General features: G+C 37.9%; 1 protein-coding gene across 2 annotated transcripts; it reads right to left on the bottom strand.

Moving 5' to 3' along the window:
- Nucleotides 1-632: 632 nt before the first annotated feature.
- On the bottom strand, nt 633-2,595 carry LOC307059826 (histone-binding protein RBBP7-like; the record flags this gene model as incomplete). Of its 2 annotated transcripts, XM_079714059.1 has the most annotated exons (2): nt 633-2,289; nt 2,493-2,595. In XM_079714059.1, the coding sequence occupies 2 exons, from the start codon at nt 2,593-2,595 to the stop codon at nt 1,034-1,036; spliced, it is 1,359 nt and encodes a 452-aa protein (XP_079570185.1). In that variant the 3' UTR covers nt 633-1,033. The 2 variants fall into 2 exon arrangements, with proteins under 2 accessions (XP_079570185.1, XP_079570186.1); XM_079714060.1 differs by lacking the exon at nt 2,493-2,595 and having other exon boundaries at nt 633-2,302.
- Nucleotides 2,596-18,976: the final 16,381 nt, after the last annotated feature.

Here is an 18,976-nt window from a genome sequence, read left to right as displayed (position 1 = left end):
GCTCACATTTTCTGTTATGATATTTATTTTGAATTTTGAGGTCAGCAGAGAGAGAGAAGTGTGTGGTGTGTACATCTGTAATAATTGTAGCTTTTTTTTCTTACCGAATTTTAAACTTTTAATAAAAAATTTCTTTTTTAATAAAGTTTTTTTTTTTTAATTTGCAGTGGTTGTTTAACATTTATGTAATAGACTTACACCGAATAGCTTTCCTACTATAGTGGTAAGTTAACTTTGTTAAAGATTGAAATGGTCCATATTCATTTTCTTTCTTTCTCTTTTTTTTTTCAGTGCTCATATGGATGTGAAATTGATGAGCCTAGAATTTCTTTTTGTGCTAGAAGTTAGGAAATATTTAAAGAACTGGTTAAACATGGGACAATTTCACATCAAAAGAAGTAATGATAAAAATCATTATAACTCATTAAATAAAATAGGATTAGTTAATTTATACTGATAAAAAATTTAGAAATAGACATAAATGGGGACAGGAGAAATCTTTTTTCTTTACATTAGAATACCTACTAATAAATGTAGAAGGAATTATGGTATCAGAAATTCACTATTTGGCAGCCATCATAGTAATACTTTAAATAGGAAATTTTAATGGGTGCTAAAACTTAAGCCTGAAATTTTTATTTTTTATTTTTTATTTTAAAACTTTATTTCTGCAAAGCCAGTCAAGAAGTGTTGGAGGGAAAAAGTGTAAAAGTTATTCTTGCATATTGAGGAACAGCAAGCACTTAGTTTGAGAAAACAAGGACTTAAAATAGTTGAATCAAAGGCAGTACCCTGCTACTGTATTTTAAAACAACGGCTGATGATCTTTCTTAAGCAACATTTCTTTCTTCCCTAAAAGCTACAATATGATACAGTACGCAATAGCTCACTTGAAAGTGCTAGGATCAGAAGGTAAAGAACGCCATATGCCACCCCACTTAGACTTCCTACTATACAATGCCATTTTGGCGCTTGATAAATCAAGCATTTGTGTAGCATTACATTCAACAGAAACGTTTCTCGAACTTTGGGTTTAAGATCCTTGCCCCTCCAGTTCCGATGTTGTGACATCTGACTCTTCATCATTGTAAATATTTTCAGCCATTTGCCATATCTGCATGATGTTATCCTCGGACACCGAGCAAATGACCCAAGGCTCATTGGGGTTCCAACTAAAATCTGGTATCTTGGCGGTGTGTCCTCCATGAATAAACAGGAGTTCTGGAGGCCCATCTTCTGCTGATTGTTCTTCTCCAATTTTGCTTAAATCCCACACGTTCAGGCGGCGATCAGTACCACTTGAAGCCAGAATAGTTTCGTTATGTGGAGACCAGTGGACCTGGAAAATTTCATCTTTATGAGATTCGAAGGTATGGAGTTTCAATTTTAAATTACGCAGATCCCATAAAGCTACAGTCTTATCCGCAGAGCCAGTTGCGAGAATGAACTCGCTGTAGGGATTGAACGACAGGCAATTGACCTCGGCGGTGTGTGCATCAACCAGGTGGCTCGGCTTGGAGGTGGTGTTGGACCTGGTGTCCCATATCATAAGTTTCTGATCATCAGCAACAGATCCAAACAATGATTCATGCAGCAGGTGCCAGGCCACATCCTCTACAACAGCCGAGTGGCCAGTAAAAATCGCTTTAGCATCCACAATTTTGCCTTCTTTTGGTCCTGCATTAATATCCCACAGACAGACAGTATGGTCGTCAGATGCACTTAAGAGATGTCCACTCAAATTAGAATTCCAAGAAAGACCATAGCCTTCCTTTTGGTGGCCTCTTAACCTAAGATCAGGATTACATTCTCCACTTGGGTCTGGCTTAGCAGGGTGCTTTGTATAGTCAAAAACCAGCACGTCAGAAGATGGCGTTTTTGTAGCAATGATGTGAGGATTCTGCGGCATGTAACGAGCACGGTTTACTTCTCCTTCGTGGTTAATTTTAATTTCACATTCAATTTTTCCTGTTACAGAACCAAAGCCACCAAATTCACCCTTCTCACTGTCACAGTGGGGAGCATCAAACTGTGCATCATCATTCGGAATATGGACTCGAGCAACCACGAGATGATTCTGCTCATCAGATGTGTGAGTCCCCAGCACTAGCCAATGAAGGGCATAATCCTTTCCTTCTGGTTTAGTCACTTCAGGAAGCCACTGAACGGTAAGGCTCGGCCACTGAAGTGCATGGGTCATAACCAGGTCATACAGAAACGGTGTATTCTTCTTCCAGATTTTATATTCTTCATTGATGACACGCTCCTCCACAGTATCTTCAAACATCTCTTTACTCGCCATCTTGCGTCGGGTGTTCGCCCCTCGCCGCCTCTTCGGACTCCCCTTGCTAGCCAAGAGCAGCCCAACCGCAGGCGCTCCTGCCTTTCCCAGGCACGTCACACACTTCTAGCTCTCGAAGCCTGAGCTCCGTCTTACAGCCTGGGTGCTCCCCAGACGCTGCGTCCTCCTCTCTCGCCTCCTCCCCGCTTACGGGTACCGAGGTCTGAGGCGCTCTTCTCTCTCTCTCCAAACTTGGAAGGAGACTTTTCAACCCGCGCCTCCCAGCCCGCCCAGGCAGCTGAGCGCAGGCGCATCCGCCCTGGGAAAAGTGAGAAGTGGTGGCGAGGCGGGCCTGGGAGCCGACGGCTTCGTCGCCTCCAAGCCTGAAATTTTGATGAGGAATGGGATCTTTACATCATTTCATAGGCTCTCCCTCCCCCAATACTTAGCTAATACTAAAGGAAATACGGAAGAGTAACTTTACATTGGAGAATATTGGCAGACTCCACCTTAACAAAATGATCAAGAATAAAATCACTTGTAATGAGAAAAATCCCAACTGACCATCTGATAAGATGCATCAAAACATAGCTTCACATCTGTGGTATTCCTGCTAAAAATGTATAAAGTGTTAGGTCATGAAAGTCAAGCAAAGACTGGGAAACTGTCCCAGATTGAAAGAGGCTAAAAATCATGAAAACTACATGCAATCTATGATCCTGGATTGGATTCTTCTTTGTCTAGGAAAAACACGAACAGAATAATTGGCAAAAACTTGAATGGCTTTGAGAATTATATGATAGTATTGTAACAATGTTCGTTTTCTGATTTTGATTCAAAGGGGATCAGAATTTGCCACCCTCAAAATATGCCACTTTGATATGAAAATTATTTTGAGCTGAGGAATCAACAAGTATGATAAGAGTTATCTGCCCTCCTTGATCTCCCTAAAAGCAGGGCATAAATTTCCTTTTGTGAAGGTGGCATAAATTTTGCCCTTTTCCTATACCAGGATGAGAAGAACAACTTATCACCGGAGATCAAAAGCCGGCAACCAAACGAGTCTGCATAAACAAACCCTACTAAAATAGCCCATATATTTCCTAGTTGCTTCCATACAATTTATTGTCCCCTGAGGCCCAAACACTACTTCCTTTGCTAAGAAGGGTATAGAAGCTCCTGAGTCTAACTTCTTTGAATTTCATTTCTTTTCTGTGAAATCCCATGAAAATACAAATATTAATAAATGGTATTCCTTTTCTCCTGTTAATCAACCTTTGTCGGTTAAATTAGCAGGCCCCCCAACACTGAACCTAAGAGGGTAGAGGAAAAGTTTTTTTCTTTCTTGTGGTTACATGGGAGAATGTCCTTGGTTGTAGGAAATGCACACGAAATAATCCAGTGTTAATTTATTTCTGAATGGCTCAGTTAAAAAAAAAAAGAAAGATCTTGATACACTTAGAAATTCTTGGGAGTTTGAAATTATTTTAAAATAAAAAAGTACACAAATATTAAACCTAAAAAAATAAAATCGGTTTGACACTTTAACTTATACTCAATGTAGAAATCATCTTATGAAAATGAAATTAGCATTTCATTATATTGCAGAAACTAAGATGCAGGCCAATAAATCTTCTTTGACATTTGTGAAATTAGTGCAAATCGAAACAAAGCAAAGATGATTTAGTGTTTTGCTTTTCTAAAAGAATGTGGAGGAAGAGCATTTGTGTGAATCACATTACTTTGATAGTCTGTTCTAGCCCAAGGATTCCAAAAATGAAATGAACTATTTCCACCATAATATTTAAAGCCCAGGTAGGAAAAACCACAAAATAAATAAACAAAACTCCGAAACCTTGAATGTCTTCATCTTTGCTCTGTAATGTCTGGCATTTCACCTCCCTGTGGAGTTCTCTATTATGAGAACTCATATAAAATATAGAAAATTGTTGAAATCCTCAGATTATAGAAGCCTGCCTTTGGAAATGTGGGTTAGTGCTAAAATCCATGCACAATAGAAAAAGAAAAAACCCAAACTCAGGAAGACTTTTTTTCTCATTTAATTCAACAAATATTTCTTTACAATTTCTTTATGTAATAAAGTCCATTAACCTTCAAGAGCCTATGTCCTCATGATTTTGGGTGAGATTCCAAAAGAAAGAAATGTGCATAAAGGGAGTTTTTTTCTTTCATTAATTACTTTTTTTTTTTAAACACAGTGATAGGACTTTAGGCATCAAGGAATAGCACAGGGGTTTAAAATGGATTTTTAGGGACTTCCCTGGTGGTCCGGTGGTTAAGAATCCGCCTTCCAATTCAGGGGATGTGGGTTCGATCCCTGGTCAGGGAACTAAGATCCCACATGCTGCGGGACAACTAAGCCTGCATGCCACAACTACTGAGATTGTGTACCACAACTAGTGAGCCCGTGTGCTGCAACTACAGAGCCCACATGCTCTGGAGCCTGTGCGCCACAACTACAGAAGCCCTTGCACCGCACGCCACAACTAGAAAGATCCCTCATGCCTCAACTAAGACCCGAGGCAGCCAAAAATAAAATAATAAATAAAGAAATAAAATGGATTTTTATCACAACATTATTTTTAGATTCAAAAACTATAAAATAAAACTATTGTTGACCTTGTGTATTTCTGAGTAGAGAGAATGGATCATTTATTCTTAGTGAAATGGAAAAAAACAGCACTGGTTTCTCTTTGTTATAAAACATCAAATCATTGAATTCAGAAGGAAATTATCAAGGGTCATGATTATGCGGGAAACCAGCAAAGTGAAACAGTTCTTTGGTATAAATTGTTTTTGGTTCTTCAAACATCTTTACAGGATTGACATAAAAGCAATTCAGGTATTTGTGTAAATGCAACTACACAAAGACTAGAGGAGGCGTTCCTAAAACTGGGTAAGTTAGAATGCTTGGCAGAAAAAGCAAATCTCACATTTCACTGGCACTTTCGAGATCAAGTGAAAAAAAAAATCATCTCCAAAGGCCAAGTAGCATTCTGTAGTGAAAACAAGACCAGCAGGTGGGTGAGGTGACATTGTTCTGATGAGTGATGACAGAATAGATGGGAAACAGTAGCATTCTACTAAAAAAATGACATTCACCCTTACTCACCTGACACTTGTTGAAATATGTACAAACACACAGTCCCCTGGCCAGGCTAGTCACAGCGATGGCAGCGTCTATTGAGCTAGGCACTGCACTAAGCACTGTATATGCTTTATCGCATTCACTCCATAGAAGGCCTCCTTGAGGTAGGAACTGCTTCCCCTGTCTTACAGGTGAGGAAACTGAGGTTCACAGAGATGAAGTAACTTGCCCAAGGTGAGCTCTTCTCATTGCACTTCATTGAGCAGAGCTTTTGTGTAGATTGCCAAAGGTAAAGAATTAAAAGAGATCACCTGTTCTAATACTGGTAGAAACAGATCTTTTTAATAAACAGTTCATTTTTCTATATAAGTACTTAAAAAAAAAGACAGTAAGAAAAGAAAGGGCCACATATGGTGTTCGGTTTTTAAGAGCTAAAAATTAGGAACTGGTTCAGGAAGTAATTGCGTGTGCTTGACTGTGCAATGGATATCATAACACAATTAAATTCAGAATTCCAGTGAAATTTGGAAAACTAAAGAATTGGTCAGACTTAGTCATTAAAAATGGGATTATAAATAGCCAGGGAAAAGTATTTAGCTGTGAAGATGAAAAAAATTAATAATTACTTAAAAATATACATTCATATCAAATATAAGTATGCATATCTAGTAGCATTTTCAGTAATAAAGATTTTTATAATTATTATAATAGTAATACAACTTTAATATAGAATAAAATCGTGGTAAATTTACCCTTTTCCTTTCTATGCACATATATTTTTTGTAAATTGGGACTAGGGGTATATAAAGTATTATATTTTTTTCTGATTAATAGATCATCAGAGTATTAAAGGCCTTTCCTTCAGTAAAGAGATCCGTGAGTAGCATAGAAATTCAATTTAAAACATTCAAGAACAAATATGAACAGACTTGGCTCAAAGTATTAGGCTTAATGAACTTAAACCAGTTAGAAAGTTATCAGTACAATGTAAAAGTTGTGTTCATCAAGTAGATGGCAGTTCAGAGTTAAGAAACTTGATTTTTGACTTAACTGTTAAAGATTTTGCGTGTCCCTTAACATCTAGGGCCAAGCTTAAGTACACATAAGATCTATTCTAAGCCTAGCTATAAAGCTAAACATAAACAAAATTGTGCAGAACTTCCCTGATGGTCCAGTGGTTTAGACTCCGTGCTCCCAATGCAGGGGGCCCGGGTTCGATCTCTGGTCGGGGAACTAGATCCCACATACAGCAACTAAAATAGCCCGCCTGCTGCAAGGAAGATTCCACACATGGCAACTTAAGCTCCCGCGTGCCACAACTAAGACCCCGCAGCCAAATAAGTAAGTAAATAAATAAATATTAAAACAAACAAACAAAAAACCAAAATAGTGGGATTCACCCAAGAATTCTGAAGGAATTTGAGGACAAATTTAGGATTTTTCCTCAATATTTATTAGCCAACAGAGAAATAAGGCTTGCTAATACTATTTTAAATAAGAATAGCCATGTAAGAAATTCAAAGACCTTATCAGTGAGAAGTAGAATTTATGATACAGATTTACTAACATGAAAGTAATTTAAGCAGTGGAAAGAAAAGTTTCTGTAAGGACAACTCTTGCTTGATTGATTAAATACACACATAAAATCTCTCCACTAAGATTATAGGCAAAGGCAATTTTAAAAATTGAATGCATATAAAAACGTTTTGTCATGTTTTAAAAATAGATTCCAGAAAAGAACTGAAGGGCGTAAGATAATAGACAAATTTCTGGGTGAGCATAGCAAGCTGGTTTCTCTTAGGGATCTGGGCTAGGAAAGATTTCATTTTTTTTTTTTTTTTTGTAAACTACAGGAAAGGAAAGGTAAACAGTAGCAATGAATGACATTTTAATAGACTTTGCAAACCAAAATGTTAAAGCAAAAAGAATGGACTACAGGAAAGATACAAAAACTTAAAGGAATAGGCTGAAAAGTAGTACATGACCTTCATCGTAGAGAATCACATTCAGAGAAAATATAACCTGAAACATATGAGTTTGATATCTGAGGCCTAAATTTTTAGTTACAAAGAGGTTTACATGGCAATGAAGGCATTGAAGATTTTTTTGCTTATGAATCACCCTCACAGTGCTACAGAGGTAAAAAAGTAAAATAAAAAATGACTGGATTTTATCATCTATTCCTTCAGCAAATAACTATTGAACATCTATTACACGTCAGACACTCTTCCTAGTGGGTGGCACATTATCTCAATGAGCAGAAAAGAAAAAAAAATTGTCTCCACTTGTGGAGCTTACAGGATTTCTTACAAACGGCTGCTATAACATTTTCCTGCCTCCAGACAAACTGTAGTGAATTTGCTGCCAAGTTCATTAATAAACATGGCTCAGAAGATCCAGTGAGGGTCAACTATGCTGATCAAGAAGATTAGGGCTTCCCTGGTGGCGCCATGGTTGAGAGTACGCCTGCCGATGCAAGGGACACGGGGTTTGTGCCCCGGTCTGGGAAGATCCTACATGCCGCGGAGCAGCTGGGCCCATGAGCCATGGCCGCTGGGCCTGCGCGTCTGGAGCCTGTGCTCCACAGTGGGAGAGGTCACAACAGTGAGAGGCCCGTGTACCGCAAAAAAAAAAAGAAAAAAAAAGTGACTGCAGTTGGCACTGTGACCCTAGAGTTTTTCCTCATAAAATACTCATACAGCTCTGAGGTATTTAAATTAAAAAAAAATAATAAAGAATTATGGAGCTTACTAAGAAAGAGATTATCTTTAACATGTAATGTTTTTAAAGAAGTGTTTTGGAAAGGGTATAGACCTTCTATGATGGCTAGAGATACAAAGTTGGAAAAATATTAGGAGGAAGTTTAGTGAAACTAGCAACAAAACAAATAAAAAACTTGGGAGAACCCAGATGCAACATGGCAGGCCCAGTTGAAAGCACTGTGCAAGGACAAGAGAGAAGAGACAGTTCAAACCAAAAAAAAAAAAAAAAACAAACCAACCCCCAAACAGAGCAAGAAAATCTAGAGGAAATCAGGAGAAAAGGAAAGCTGAGAAGTGTTCAAGGAGATGGGGGCTGGCACCACCTTAGGGACACTGTAAGTGAGGAATGCGAGAGCCAGGAAAAGTTCAGTAAAGTATTTGTAATATCGGTAGGCTACTGAGCTTAAAGATATATCGATGAAGCTCGTTACTTTGACAGCAGTAAAAGAAGTCGGGCATGGGGCCTATAAGAAAGGAGTCTTGCTATTCATGTAGCTTGGAAATACCCCTGCCTGGCAGAAGTAAGTGGGCAGGGAAAACAAGGACTCCAGGTGTCCTGGCCATAAGTCAGGGTCAATGGATTAGAAGAGGAAGTGGCAACTGGGAATCATTGATTGAAGATTTCAACCCATGACTAGCTGAGAGATGTGAGACTAAACTAATAACTGAACTGATTTTTATCTTCTAAATTTCCCCCCTACAGAACTGGAACTACTTGTGTGCACCTAACTACAATGGCTGGGGAAGAACGTCTCAGAGAAGAGGAAACGGGTCATGTCAACCCCAAGTCACAATGTCTGGAGTTGAAGCATCCCTCTGATACCCTCAGATAAGAAAGGAGGCTAAGGAAGCTTACTTAATCCTTCTGAGGTGACAGGGCAGGTAACTTGTCAGGGTAGCTCACTGAGGACAGTTTTGTGGGTTGCTGTGTCAGAGCACCTGGCTGGTGCTCGGGAAGGCTGGGATCTCACCTGTGCTTCTCTGGCCAAGCCAGGAGCTCTTGCGTGGGGCTGCATACACCCAGAAAGAAGAGCACCTGTTTCTCAATTACACAAAGGCACTCTCTGGGCTAGCAGCACCCTGGAAACTGTGTCCCCTGTCAAAAACCATCGTCAGAGGCAAAGCCCATACCTGGCAACATTGGGGTGGCATTTGGCATTTCTTCTGTTTGTATGTTGAGACATGGCAACCACTTGCGACTGGTTCTTTAACGCCCCCAAATGGACACAGACACGCTACAGGAAATTCCTCTTGCTTCTGTTCTCACCCAAATAGGTGACACCAACCACACCTAAGAGTGCTAAACAGTGGGTTTACTGGGATAACTGCAGAAAGATTGTGATGAATAGGACACTATAAAAATTACAAATTCCCTCTGCATAATCTTAAATTAAGAAGAGGACACTTTTGAGTCCAAGATTTCTCAAAAACCTCATAGTAGGGGCCTCAATTGTCTTTATTTAGACCCAATTTCTCAAAACTGTACCTAGTTAGAATTTGCTAGGGTCAGGGGGGTTTTCCACACTTCTGAACAACGCTTTTCATCTTTACACAAAATTTTGGCAGTTGGCAGCTGTCGGGTCACCAGCAGTCTCTGGATGCAGAAAGGGACCCCTGAACACACATCCTGACTAGCAGGCTCCCAGCTCCTCTGGTGCTTTAGGTAACCACCAATGACTGCCGATTAGAAAACATCCTTTTCCTATGACAGAACAATCTAGTTCAAACAGAACTGTGGCTGACACTTACTGTGTGGCTGATGTAAGGATCAGGGAATTACTGCCAACTAACAGGCATGTTGATTATCTTTTCCTCAACAGATTTTGTTTGTTTGTTTGTTTTTGTTTTTATTCCCACAGAGAGCTTTTTGTTCCTTTTAATCCAGCAGATTTCTGGAACCCCCAGCCCAGCTGGCCATTTCAAGTCCTCTGCTCAGGCTCTATTAAGAGGAAAAACAGAACTGTACTGGAAAATAATGTACCTTAGGTGGAACTAAACCTGGAGGGAAGTATTAAAAAGCGAAACTGGTTCTTTGGATTTGCTAGGTGAGAGTGAAAGTAAAGGTCACTTTTTGGTAAGAGGCTCTGAATGTTAGTAAAAGCAGAACTGTGTGTTGGGGAAAAGAGTAGGAGTTGAAGGTCAAGGGGGAAATTTGGTGGCTGCAATAACTAGAGTTAATTTATGAATGGACTCTAGGCTACGTCAGTGGATGCTTCTGACATGCCTGAGTGAGTAGGGGGCAAGAGAGGGAGTTTGGGGTGTAAGGAAAGTCCAGAAAACATGCTAATCAAATGTTCCACAAAAGGGGACAACTGGGTAGCCATATTGATACTTTAGTTAGTGCTTGGAAGGACCAGAGTAGGACTCAGCACCGAAAGCACGAGGCTGTTCCATGCAAGATGGTGTGTAGTCACTGGCCTGATTCTGACAGAGCAGCAGGCTCCAGCATAGAACATCTGGTTGTTAGGCATTGTTTTGTGTCTCATGTGTTTAAAATTCATTTCTAAGCATTATTTTGTATGTTTCAAAAAGCAAAACACAAAAACAAAAAACCCCAAACTAAAAGTAATAAGCTTTCTAAGAGGAAAAGATAATTATGGTCCTTTATTCTGTGCATCATGATTTTTGCCTTAGGCAAATTTAGAGCCAGAGTTTATCACTGCTTTAGGCTATACACATATCCTCCATGTTGCTTTCCCAAGCCTATGTCAAGGGAAAGAGCCCTGCACCTGGAATCGGAAGATCTGTATTCTAGATGTACTTCTGCCACTAACTAGCTGTGATATGAGCAAGTACTTAGCTCGTTCTTTGACTAGTAATTAATGCATCCATTCATTTATTCAATGGCCTAATACTGAGAACCTGCCTTGTGCATGGTAATCTCATCTTCTTCATGTGTAAATTAAAGGAATTACCCTAGATCAATTCAATGTTGGAATCATATAATTAATTTTAAATGTCACCTTTTTTTGAGAACTGAGGTAAAAACCTAGGTCCTCTGATATGATACGTACACTTATTCTGCATTTATCAAAGCTTTAGGCTATGTATTTTCAAGTAAAAGCCTGTTATATTTTTTTCTGTATTGTACACTATAAAAGTACACCCACTTTAACAAGCCAACACTAGAGAAGATTAAAAAATAATAAACTTATTCTTCCCTCAGTTCCACCTTACTGTGATAATTAGTATGTGCACTAGTATTCCATATTCTTCTCTATACTCACACAAATATGTGTATATTTATATGATATATATGATAATTTTTCTTCCTTTTCTAAAAAAGTAAAATATAGTCATATTATACATTACTCTGCTAATTATTTGGTTATTTTGCATTTTTCTGAACATTCCTCCAGGTTCATACATATAGATCTAACCAATTATTATTATTATTATTTTTTACATCTTTATTGGAGTATAATTGCTTTACAATGGTGTGTTAGTTTCTGCTTTATAACAAAGTGAATCAGTTATACATATACATATGTTCCCATATCTCTTCCCTCTTACGTCTCCCTCCCTCCCACCCTCCCTATCCCACCCCTCCAGGTGGTCACAAAGCACCAAGCTGATCTCCCTGTGCTATGAGGCTGCTTCCTACTAGCTATCTACCTTACGTTTGGTAGTGTATATATGTCTATGCCTCTCTCGTGCTTTGTCACAGCTTACCCTTCCTCCTACCCATATCCTCAAGTCCATTCTCTAGTAGGTCTGTGTCTTTATTCCTGTCTTACCCCTAGGTTCTTCATGACATTTTTTCTCTTAAATTCCATATATATGTGTTAGCATACGGTATTTGTCTTTCTCTTTCTGACTTACTTCACTCTGTATGATAGATTCTAGGTCTATCTACCTCATTACAAATAGCTCAGTTTCGTTTCTTTTTATGGCTGAGTAATATTCCATTGTATGTATGTGCCACATCTTCTTTATCCATTCATCCAATGTTGGACATTGAGGTTGTTTCCATCTCCTGGCTATTGTAAATAGAGTTGCAATGAACATTTTGGTACATGACTCTTTTTGAATTATGGTTTTCTCAGGGTATATGCCCAGTAGTGGGATTGCTGGGTCATATGGTAGTTCTATTTTTAGTTTTTTAAGGAACCTCCATACTGTTCTCCATAGTGGCTGTACCAATTCACATTCCCACCAGCAGTGCAAGAGTGTTCCCTTTTCTCCACACCCTCTCCAGCATTTATTGTTTCTAGATTTTTTGATGATGGCCATTCTGACAGTATGGTACTGGCACAAAAACAGAAAGATTGATCGATGGAACAGGATAGAAAGCCCAGAGATAAACCCATGCACATATGGTCACCTTATCTTTGATAAAGGAGGCAGGGATGTACAGTGGAGAAAGGACAGCCTCTTCAATAAGTGGTGCTGGGAAAACTGGATAGGGACATGTAAAAGTATGAGATTAGATCACTCCCTAACACCATACACAAAAATAAGCTCAAAATGGATTAAAGACCTAAATGTAAGGCCAGAAACTATCAAACTCTTAGAGGAAAACATAGGCAGAACACTCTATGACATAAATCACAGCAAGATCCTTTCTGACCCACCTCCTAGAGAAATGGAAATAAAAACAAAAATAAACAAATGGGACCTAATGAAACTTAAAAGCTTTTGCACAGCAAAGGAAACCATAAACAAGACCAAAAGACAACCCTCAGAATGGGAGAAAATATTTGCAAATGAAGCAACTGAAAAAGGATTAATCTCCAAAATTTATAAGCAGCTCATGCAGCTCAATAACAAAAAAACAAACAACCCAATCCAAAAATGGGCAGAAGACCTAAATAGATATTTCTTCAAAGAAGATATACAGACTGCCAACAAACACATGAAAGAATGCTCAACATCATTAATCATTAGAGAAAGGCAAATCAAAACTACAATGAGATATCATCTCACACCAGTCAGAATAACCAATTATTTTTAATGGCTGAATAATATTGAAAATTATAAATGGGCCAAATTTATTTAACTATTTCCCTATGATGGAATATCAAGTTGTTTCTAACAGTTTTTTCTTTTTGATGTCACTTTAGTTAAAGTCATAAAAGAAATATTTGTCTAGATATATTCTTACATACTGGTGCTTTATTTACATAGAATAGATTTAGATTGTTAGTCAAAGGGCATAAACGTTTAAACTTTTAACAATGCTTCTAGATTATTTTCTAAATTGGTTATAGCAATTTTCATTTCTATCAGCTATATATAAGAATTTTTATTTTCCTACAACTGACATCAGCTCTATGTGTATTAATATCTTTGCCAACAATGAGTATTAAAACTGTTGTTTTAATTTGTATTTTCCTAATTACCAATGATGTTGATCATATTTCAATATATTTGTTTTTATTTGCTTGTTCTCTTCTGTAACTGTTAGTCTTGGTTCTTGACTGACTTTTCTTTGTGGACACCTTTTCCCTTTCCCATTTGCAGTACTTCTTTGTCTAGTCATCATTTTAACAGGTAGAGGTGTTACAGAAAACAATACAAAGCAAGGGAAGTGGGATCAGAACTATGGAGGGAAGTAAGGATTCCAACTTTATGTAGGGTAATCAAAGGCAAGGCCCACTGAGAAGGTGACATTTGAGCAAGCCTTGTGGGAGGTGTAGGAGTGAGCCTGTGGTTTACTGGAGAAACAGCATTCCATTCCCTGCTGAGGTAGCTAGTGTCAAAACTCGAAAGCTAGAGCTTGCCTGGTGTGTCCAATGAACCCAAGGAGGAAGGTATGCCTGGAGTAGACAGAGCTGGAGAGGAGGTTGTAGTCAATAATACTAGAGGTAAAAGGGAGCCAGCTCATGGAGGGATTGTAGGTATTAACAGAATCTTGACTTTTACTCTGAGGAGATGAGGGCTTTGAGCAAAAGAGTAATATGATGTGACATATTTTGGAAAGATCACTCTGGTTGCTGGGTTTAGAGTAGCCTGCAGGGAGGCAAGGGAAAAAGCATGGACACTACTTAGAAGGCTACTCAATAATCTGGGCAGAGATGCTAGTTGCCCTTTACTGAGACAGAAGACTGAGGGAGGAGCAACTTTGGGTAGTTTGAGAAATGAGGGGTCTACAAAGTATTCATTATTGTCAGACGCATTTTATCATAGACACATTACTTAGTGTTCTGACTTTTAAAATAAAAGTTTACTTAAAGATGTTGAAATGTTAGACTTATATATAACCTGGATCTTGTACTAAGCCCCTGAGGGTACAGAGCTATTTAATTTTATATTTATGGGGGTTGCCTCTTGACATTTTTCTTCAAAATAGAAACAAATTTAAGTATCGACTCCAAAGGGCAAGGAGCTAAGAGCAGAAAAAGGCGGTCAGGTAGAGGAAAATCTTCTCATTGGAAAAGAACAGTCATGGAGAATCACATTAGTGAGACTACTTTACACGTGGTCTGGGTTTTTTTGTTTTGTTTTATGTTTTTTGCCATTTGTTTGTTGGTATTGTTAAATACCCACAATTGAAGAGAAAAGATAAAGGGACCGGGAAAGTTCAGAGAATTGTTCAGAGGCACAGAGAAAAATAACCTCAAGATCAGTAAAGAAAACAGTGATCAATTATGTATAACTGATAACATAAAGAAGACATTAAGCTTTGACAGCTTTAAGTGCAGGCACTTCTAAATCATAGAGAGAAATTAATTAACAAGTCTCAGGAAAATCAAAGATTTCATTAATATTAAATCTATTCAAGTTTCGTAGAAACCAGGATTCACTAATGCAGATCTTCCTTGATTTATGAGATGGGGCTACATCTCAATAAACCCATCATAAGTCAGAAATGCATTTAATACACCCAACCTACCCAATATCAAGGCTTAGCCTCTTACTACCCTACAGTTGGGTGAAATCATCTAACGTCTAACACAAAGTCTATTTTATTGAATACTTTACTGAAAGTGAAAGACAGAATGGTTGTATGGGGACAGAATCGTAGTAGGTGTATTGGTTGTTTATCTTCGTGATCGCACGGTTGACTGGGAGCTCTGACTACTGTCACCACCCAGCATCATGAGAGAGTATGGTATGCATATCGCTAGCCAGGGAAAAGATCAAAACTCAAAATTTGATATATAGTTTCTACTGAGTGTATATTGCTTTTGCACCACCATAAATTAAACAAACCATAAGCCAAACCATCATAAGTTGGGGACCTCTGTACATGATTATTAAATGTTGATGAATTAAGCAACTAATTCTATATAGATGCTCTACTTCTTTAAATCTCTCTAGACTCTTTCATAAGTCTGGTGATTTTTGAATGTTCTATTTAACTGCTCTAACACTGAGTTAAGGTATTAATATTCTAGTGAATTATAGAACCTGAGGAGAGGGTTATAGGATCCCCCAAATTTATAACCTGTCAGTCAGAAGTATAGGTGGTCCCTGTGACTGGAATTCAAAGTGAGGCCAGTCTTGTGGGACTGAGCCCTTAACCTGTGAGGTCTAACTCCAAGTAGCTAGTGTCAGAATTGAATTGAATTGTTGGACACACAGTTGGTGTTGGAGAATTGGCTGTGGAAAAAGTCACTCATTTGGTGTCAGAAAAAAAATGTTACAATGGGCATAAGTGATGCTTATACAAACCCAAGCAGCATTATACACAGAAAGAATATTGCCTTGTAAATTCAGATCAGCAAATTTATGGAAAGTCTCACATGTATTCATGTGTGTCTTTGAAGCTCTATAAAATAATTGCAGAAGAATCAAAGTCCTCTATCCTTTGATCGCAGATGGGGTGAGATAAATATTAGATACATACTCTTACTATGTGATTTTAATTCACTCACCAACAAATATTTATTGAAGTTTACTATGGGCCAAGAACTGTCCTCAATGCTTCTTATATTTCTTATTGTAAGAAACAAGTCAGTGACACATTTGGGGGTATTATATAGACTTCTACCTAATTTTACATGACTGCTTCTAAGTATAGAGAAAATTATTGACAACTGAAATATTTTTAAGGTGAAACATTTTCTAACCATAAGCTAAGTTGGTTGTTTTAAATGCATCTGTAGGATGACTGAATGCTTACTATGTGTCAGAAGCTCTATATGTATTATCTTATTTAATCCTCATGACTATTATTATTCCCATCAGGAAGATGAGAAAACGACGATTTTTAGAGAGATTAAGTAATTTACCTAAAAAGTGCGATTTGAACTCAGGCAGTCTGACTCAAGAAACCACATTTTCAACCACAAGACTGTTTTTAAATGGTGTCACTGATATAGTGGATGCTCTTTACTTGTCAATAAATAAGAACGTCTATGAGCTTTGCTCAAAAGGATAGGTAGGAGTTTCCCTGAGCCATTGATGAGAAGGGGTCTCATCATCCTCTAATAAATTATACCATACGATAAAGAGAAAAGAAAGATTACCACTATATAGAGATGAAATAAATCCTTGTACTCTGGAACATTTCTAATAGTCTTAAATTGAACCAGGTTTGGTAATCATACCTTTGATAATAAAAGTGCATGTGTTTCTTTAGGGGATTATTTCTCAATATATTTCCTGGACTTCTAGATTCCTGTTACATTTTAGCAGTTGCCTAATCCAAATTCCTCCACACATCCTCCAAAATGCTTACAGATCAACAAGAAGGGCAAATAAAATCCACAATAGGGATCTGTAGCATAAATAATTGTCTTAGCCTGCTCAAACTTCCATAAAAAAAATACTGCAGACTGGGTGCCTTCAACAACAGAAATTTATTTCTCACAGTTCTGGAGGCTGGGAAGTTCAAGATCAAGATGCCAGCAAAGTAGGTTTTATTCTGAGGCCTCTTCTCTTGGCTTGCTGATTGTGCCATCTTGCTGTGTGCTCTCATGATCTCTTCTTTTTTTGCATGTGTGTGTGTGGAGAGAGAGAGCTCAAGGCAGCTCTCTGATGTCTCTTCCCATAAGGACACTAATCCTATTGCACCAGGACCCCACCCTTATGACCTCATTTAACCTTAATTATCCCCTAAAGGCCCTATCTCCAAATGCTGTGACACTGGTTTAGGGATTCAACATATGAATTAGGGGAGAACACAATTCAGTCCATAGCAATGAGACAGAGAGTTCTACAAATTTCAATCTCAAACCAACAAAGATAGATTTGGGAACCATGCCAGAACAGGGTCTGGTGAAGAATGAGTTGAAAAGAGGAGCAAACCCATTGTGGTCTAGTGGTGACGAACATCAAAAAAATCTCCCTGAGAAAAAAATGTCCCCATTATTTCAAAAACAGGTACATGACAGAATCAAGTTATTTATATTGCCTCTCCTATATAATCTGTATCTCAGAATAGTCATATAGTTTTGGGGAAATTTTTTATAGAATTATTCTACATAATAAAGAAGAAATGGTAGAATGCTCTATTGCTATTTTATAATCATAATAATAAATGAATGAATCTAAGCAATTATCAGAGGCTGATAGTAATCCAAAAAAGAGATGAGCAAACATTAAGTATTTTCTGGTAGAAGTATACAACGTCACCTGTAAAGTAGTCTTGCCAAATGAATAAATAAAATCTGATTCTGACCAAGCCTTTAAATCTAAGGAGCAATTTATAGTAAATACAGTGGACAGAGGAACATCTATTATATGATCAATGTGACTGTTGTTGGCAAACTCTATAAATTACCCAGTTTTTTCAAGAGACAACAACAGCAAAACAAAACAAAACAGCAACAACAAAACTGCAAGAAAAAAAAGAAGAGGAGGCTGTAGAACAAAAAATAATTAGCTAGAATTATCAAATGTTTGATCCTAGTTCAATAAACTGTAAATAGAAAGAAGTCAATTGGGAAAAATCTTAACACTGGATATTTTGCGATTTTAAGGAATTGTTGTTAAATATGTTAGTTGAAATAACGATATTGTGGGTATGTTTTTTAAAAGAAATACTTATCTTTCAGAAATACTGAAATATCCACAGATGAAATGACATCTTCGATTTTTTTCAAAATAATTCAAAGTTGGGGGGTAGGTGTGGATATAGATGAAATAAGACTGCCCATGTATTGAATATTATAAAAACTGCTGTGATGATTAAGGGCTTCACCATAATATTTTCTCTGCTTTTGTATATGTTTGAAAATATTCATAATATATTTTCAAAAGGAATATATCAGAATTTTGGAAAAAAAAAAGGAGGTGAAAGTCCCCTTCTGAATGAGAAAACACTCAGAACGTGTCTGAGAACTGGCTTCTGGGGACACAAAGATCAAAAGGCCACCATCAAGAACTGTGAAGAGGCTGAGACTTTCTCCTTGCAGTCTAACAATTTAGCCCATCAGTGTTTCATGGATGCTGACAGAAGAGATGAGACATATATCAGAGACAAAGGACTTTATTGCTCACAGAAATAGCAGTAGCCAGGTATTGGCGTTTTTGATAAGCCAGGCTAGTTCCTCAAGCCTAGTTCTCTAGCGAGGTGCAAAGGTAACCAGGTAGCACTTGTGACCAAGTTTATTGCATTACAGAGGAGGAGCCCTGATCTTAGTAAAATGAATATTTTATACTGGACAGTAAATATGACTGCCCCTGCTATGAAGGGGGACACTATATTCCAAAACTGTAAGCAATTGTGCCCTTCAGTCCAGAGAAGACATTACTTTTGTCTTCTAAGAATTTTTTAAAATAAATGTCTTGGGAAGGTAACCCAGAACAAAGGCACTCAGTGTCTCTGCTTGTAAGACATGCATGAACATCAGAGACCCATGCAGAATTGTCCCCTGACAGTGGCGGTCTTGGGTGGGCACCACTGTGAAGGAGAGTATGAGACTTGGAAGGAGG

The sequence above is a fragment of the Hyperoodon ampullatus genome (genome assembly GCF_949752795.1).
Source record: "Hyperoodon ampullatus genome assembly, chromosome: 1".
NCBI classification, from domain to species: Eukaryota; Metazoa; Chordata; class Mammalia; order Artiodactyla; family Ziphiidae; genus Hyperoodon; species Hyperoodon ampullatus.
The sequence above is the reverse complement of the archived record's forward strand: the minus strand, read 5'-3'. Positions and strand labels throughout refer to the sequence as shown.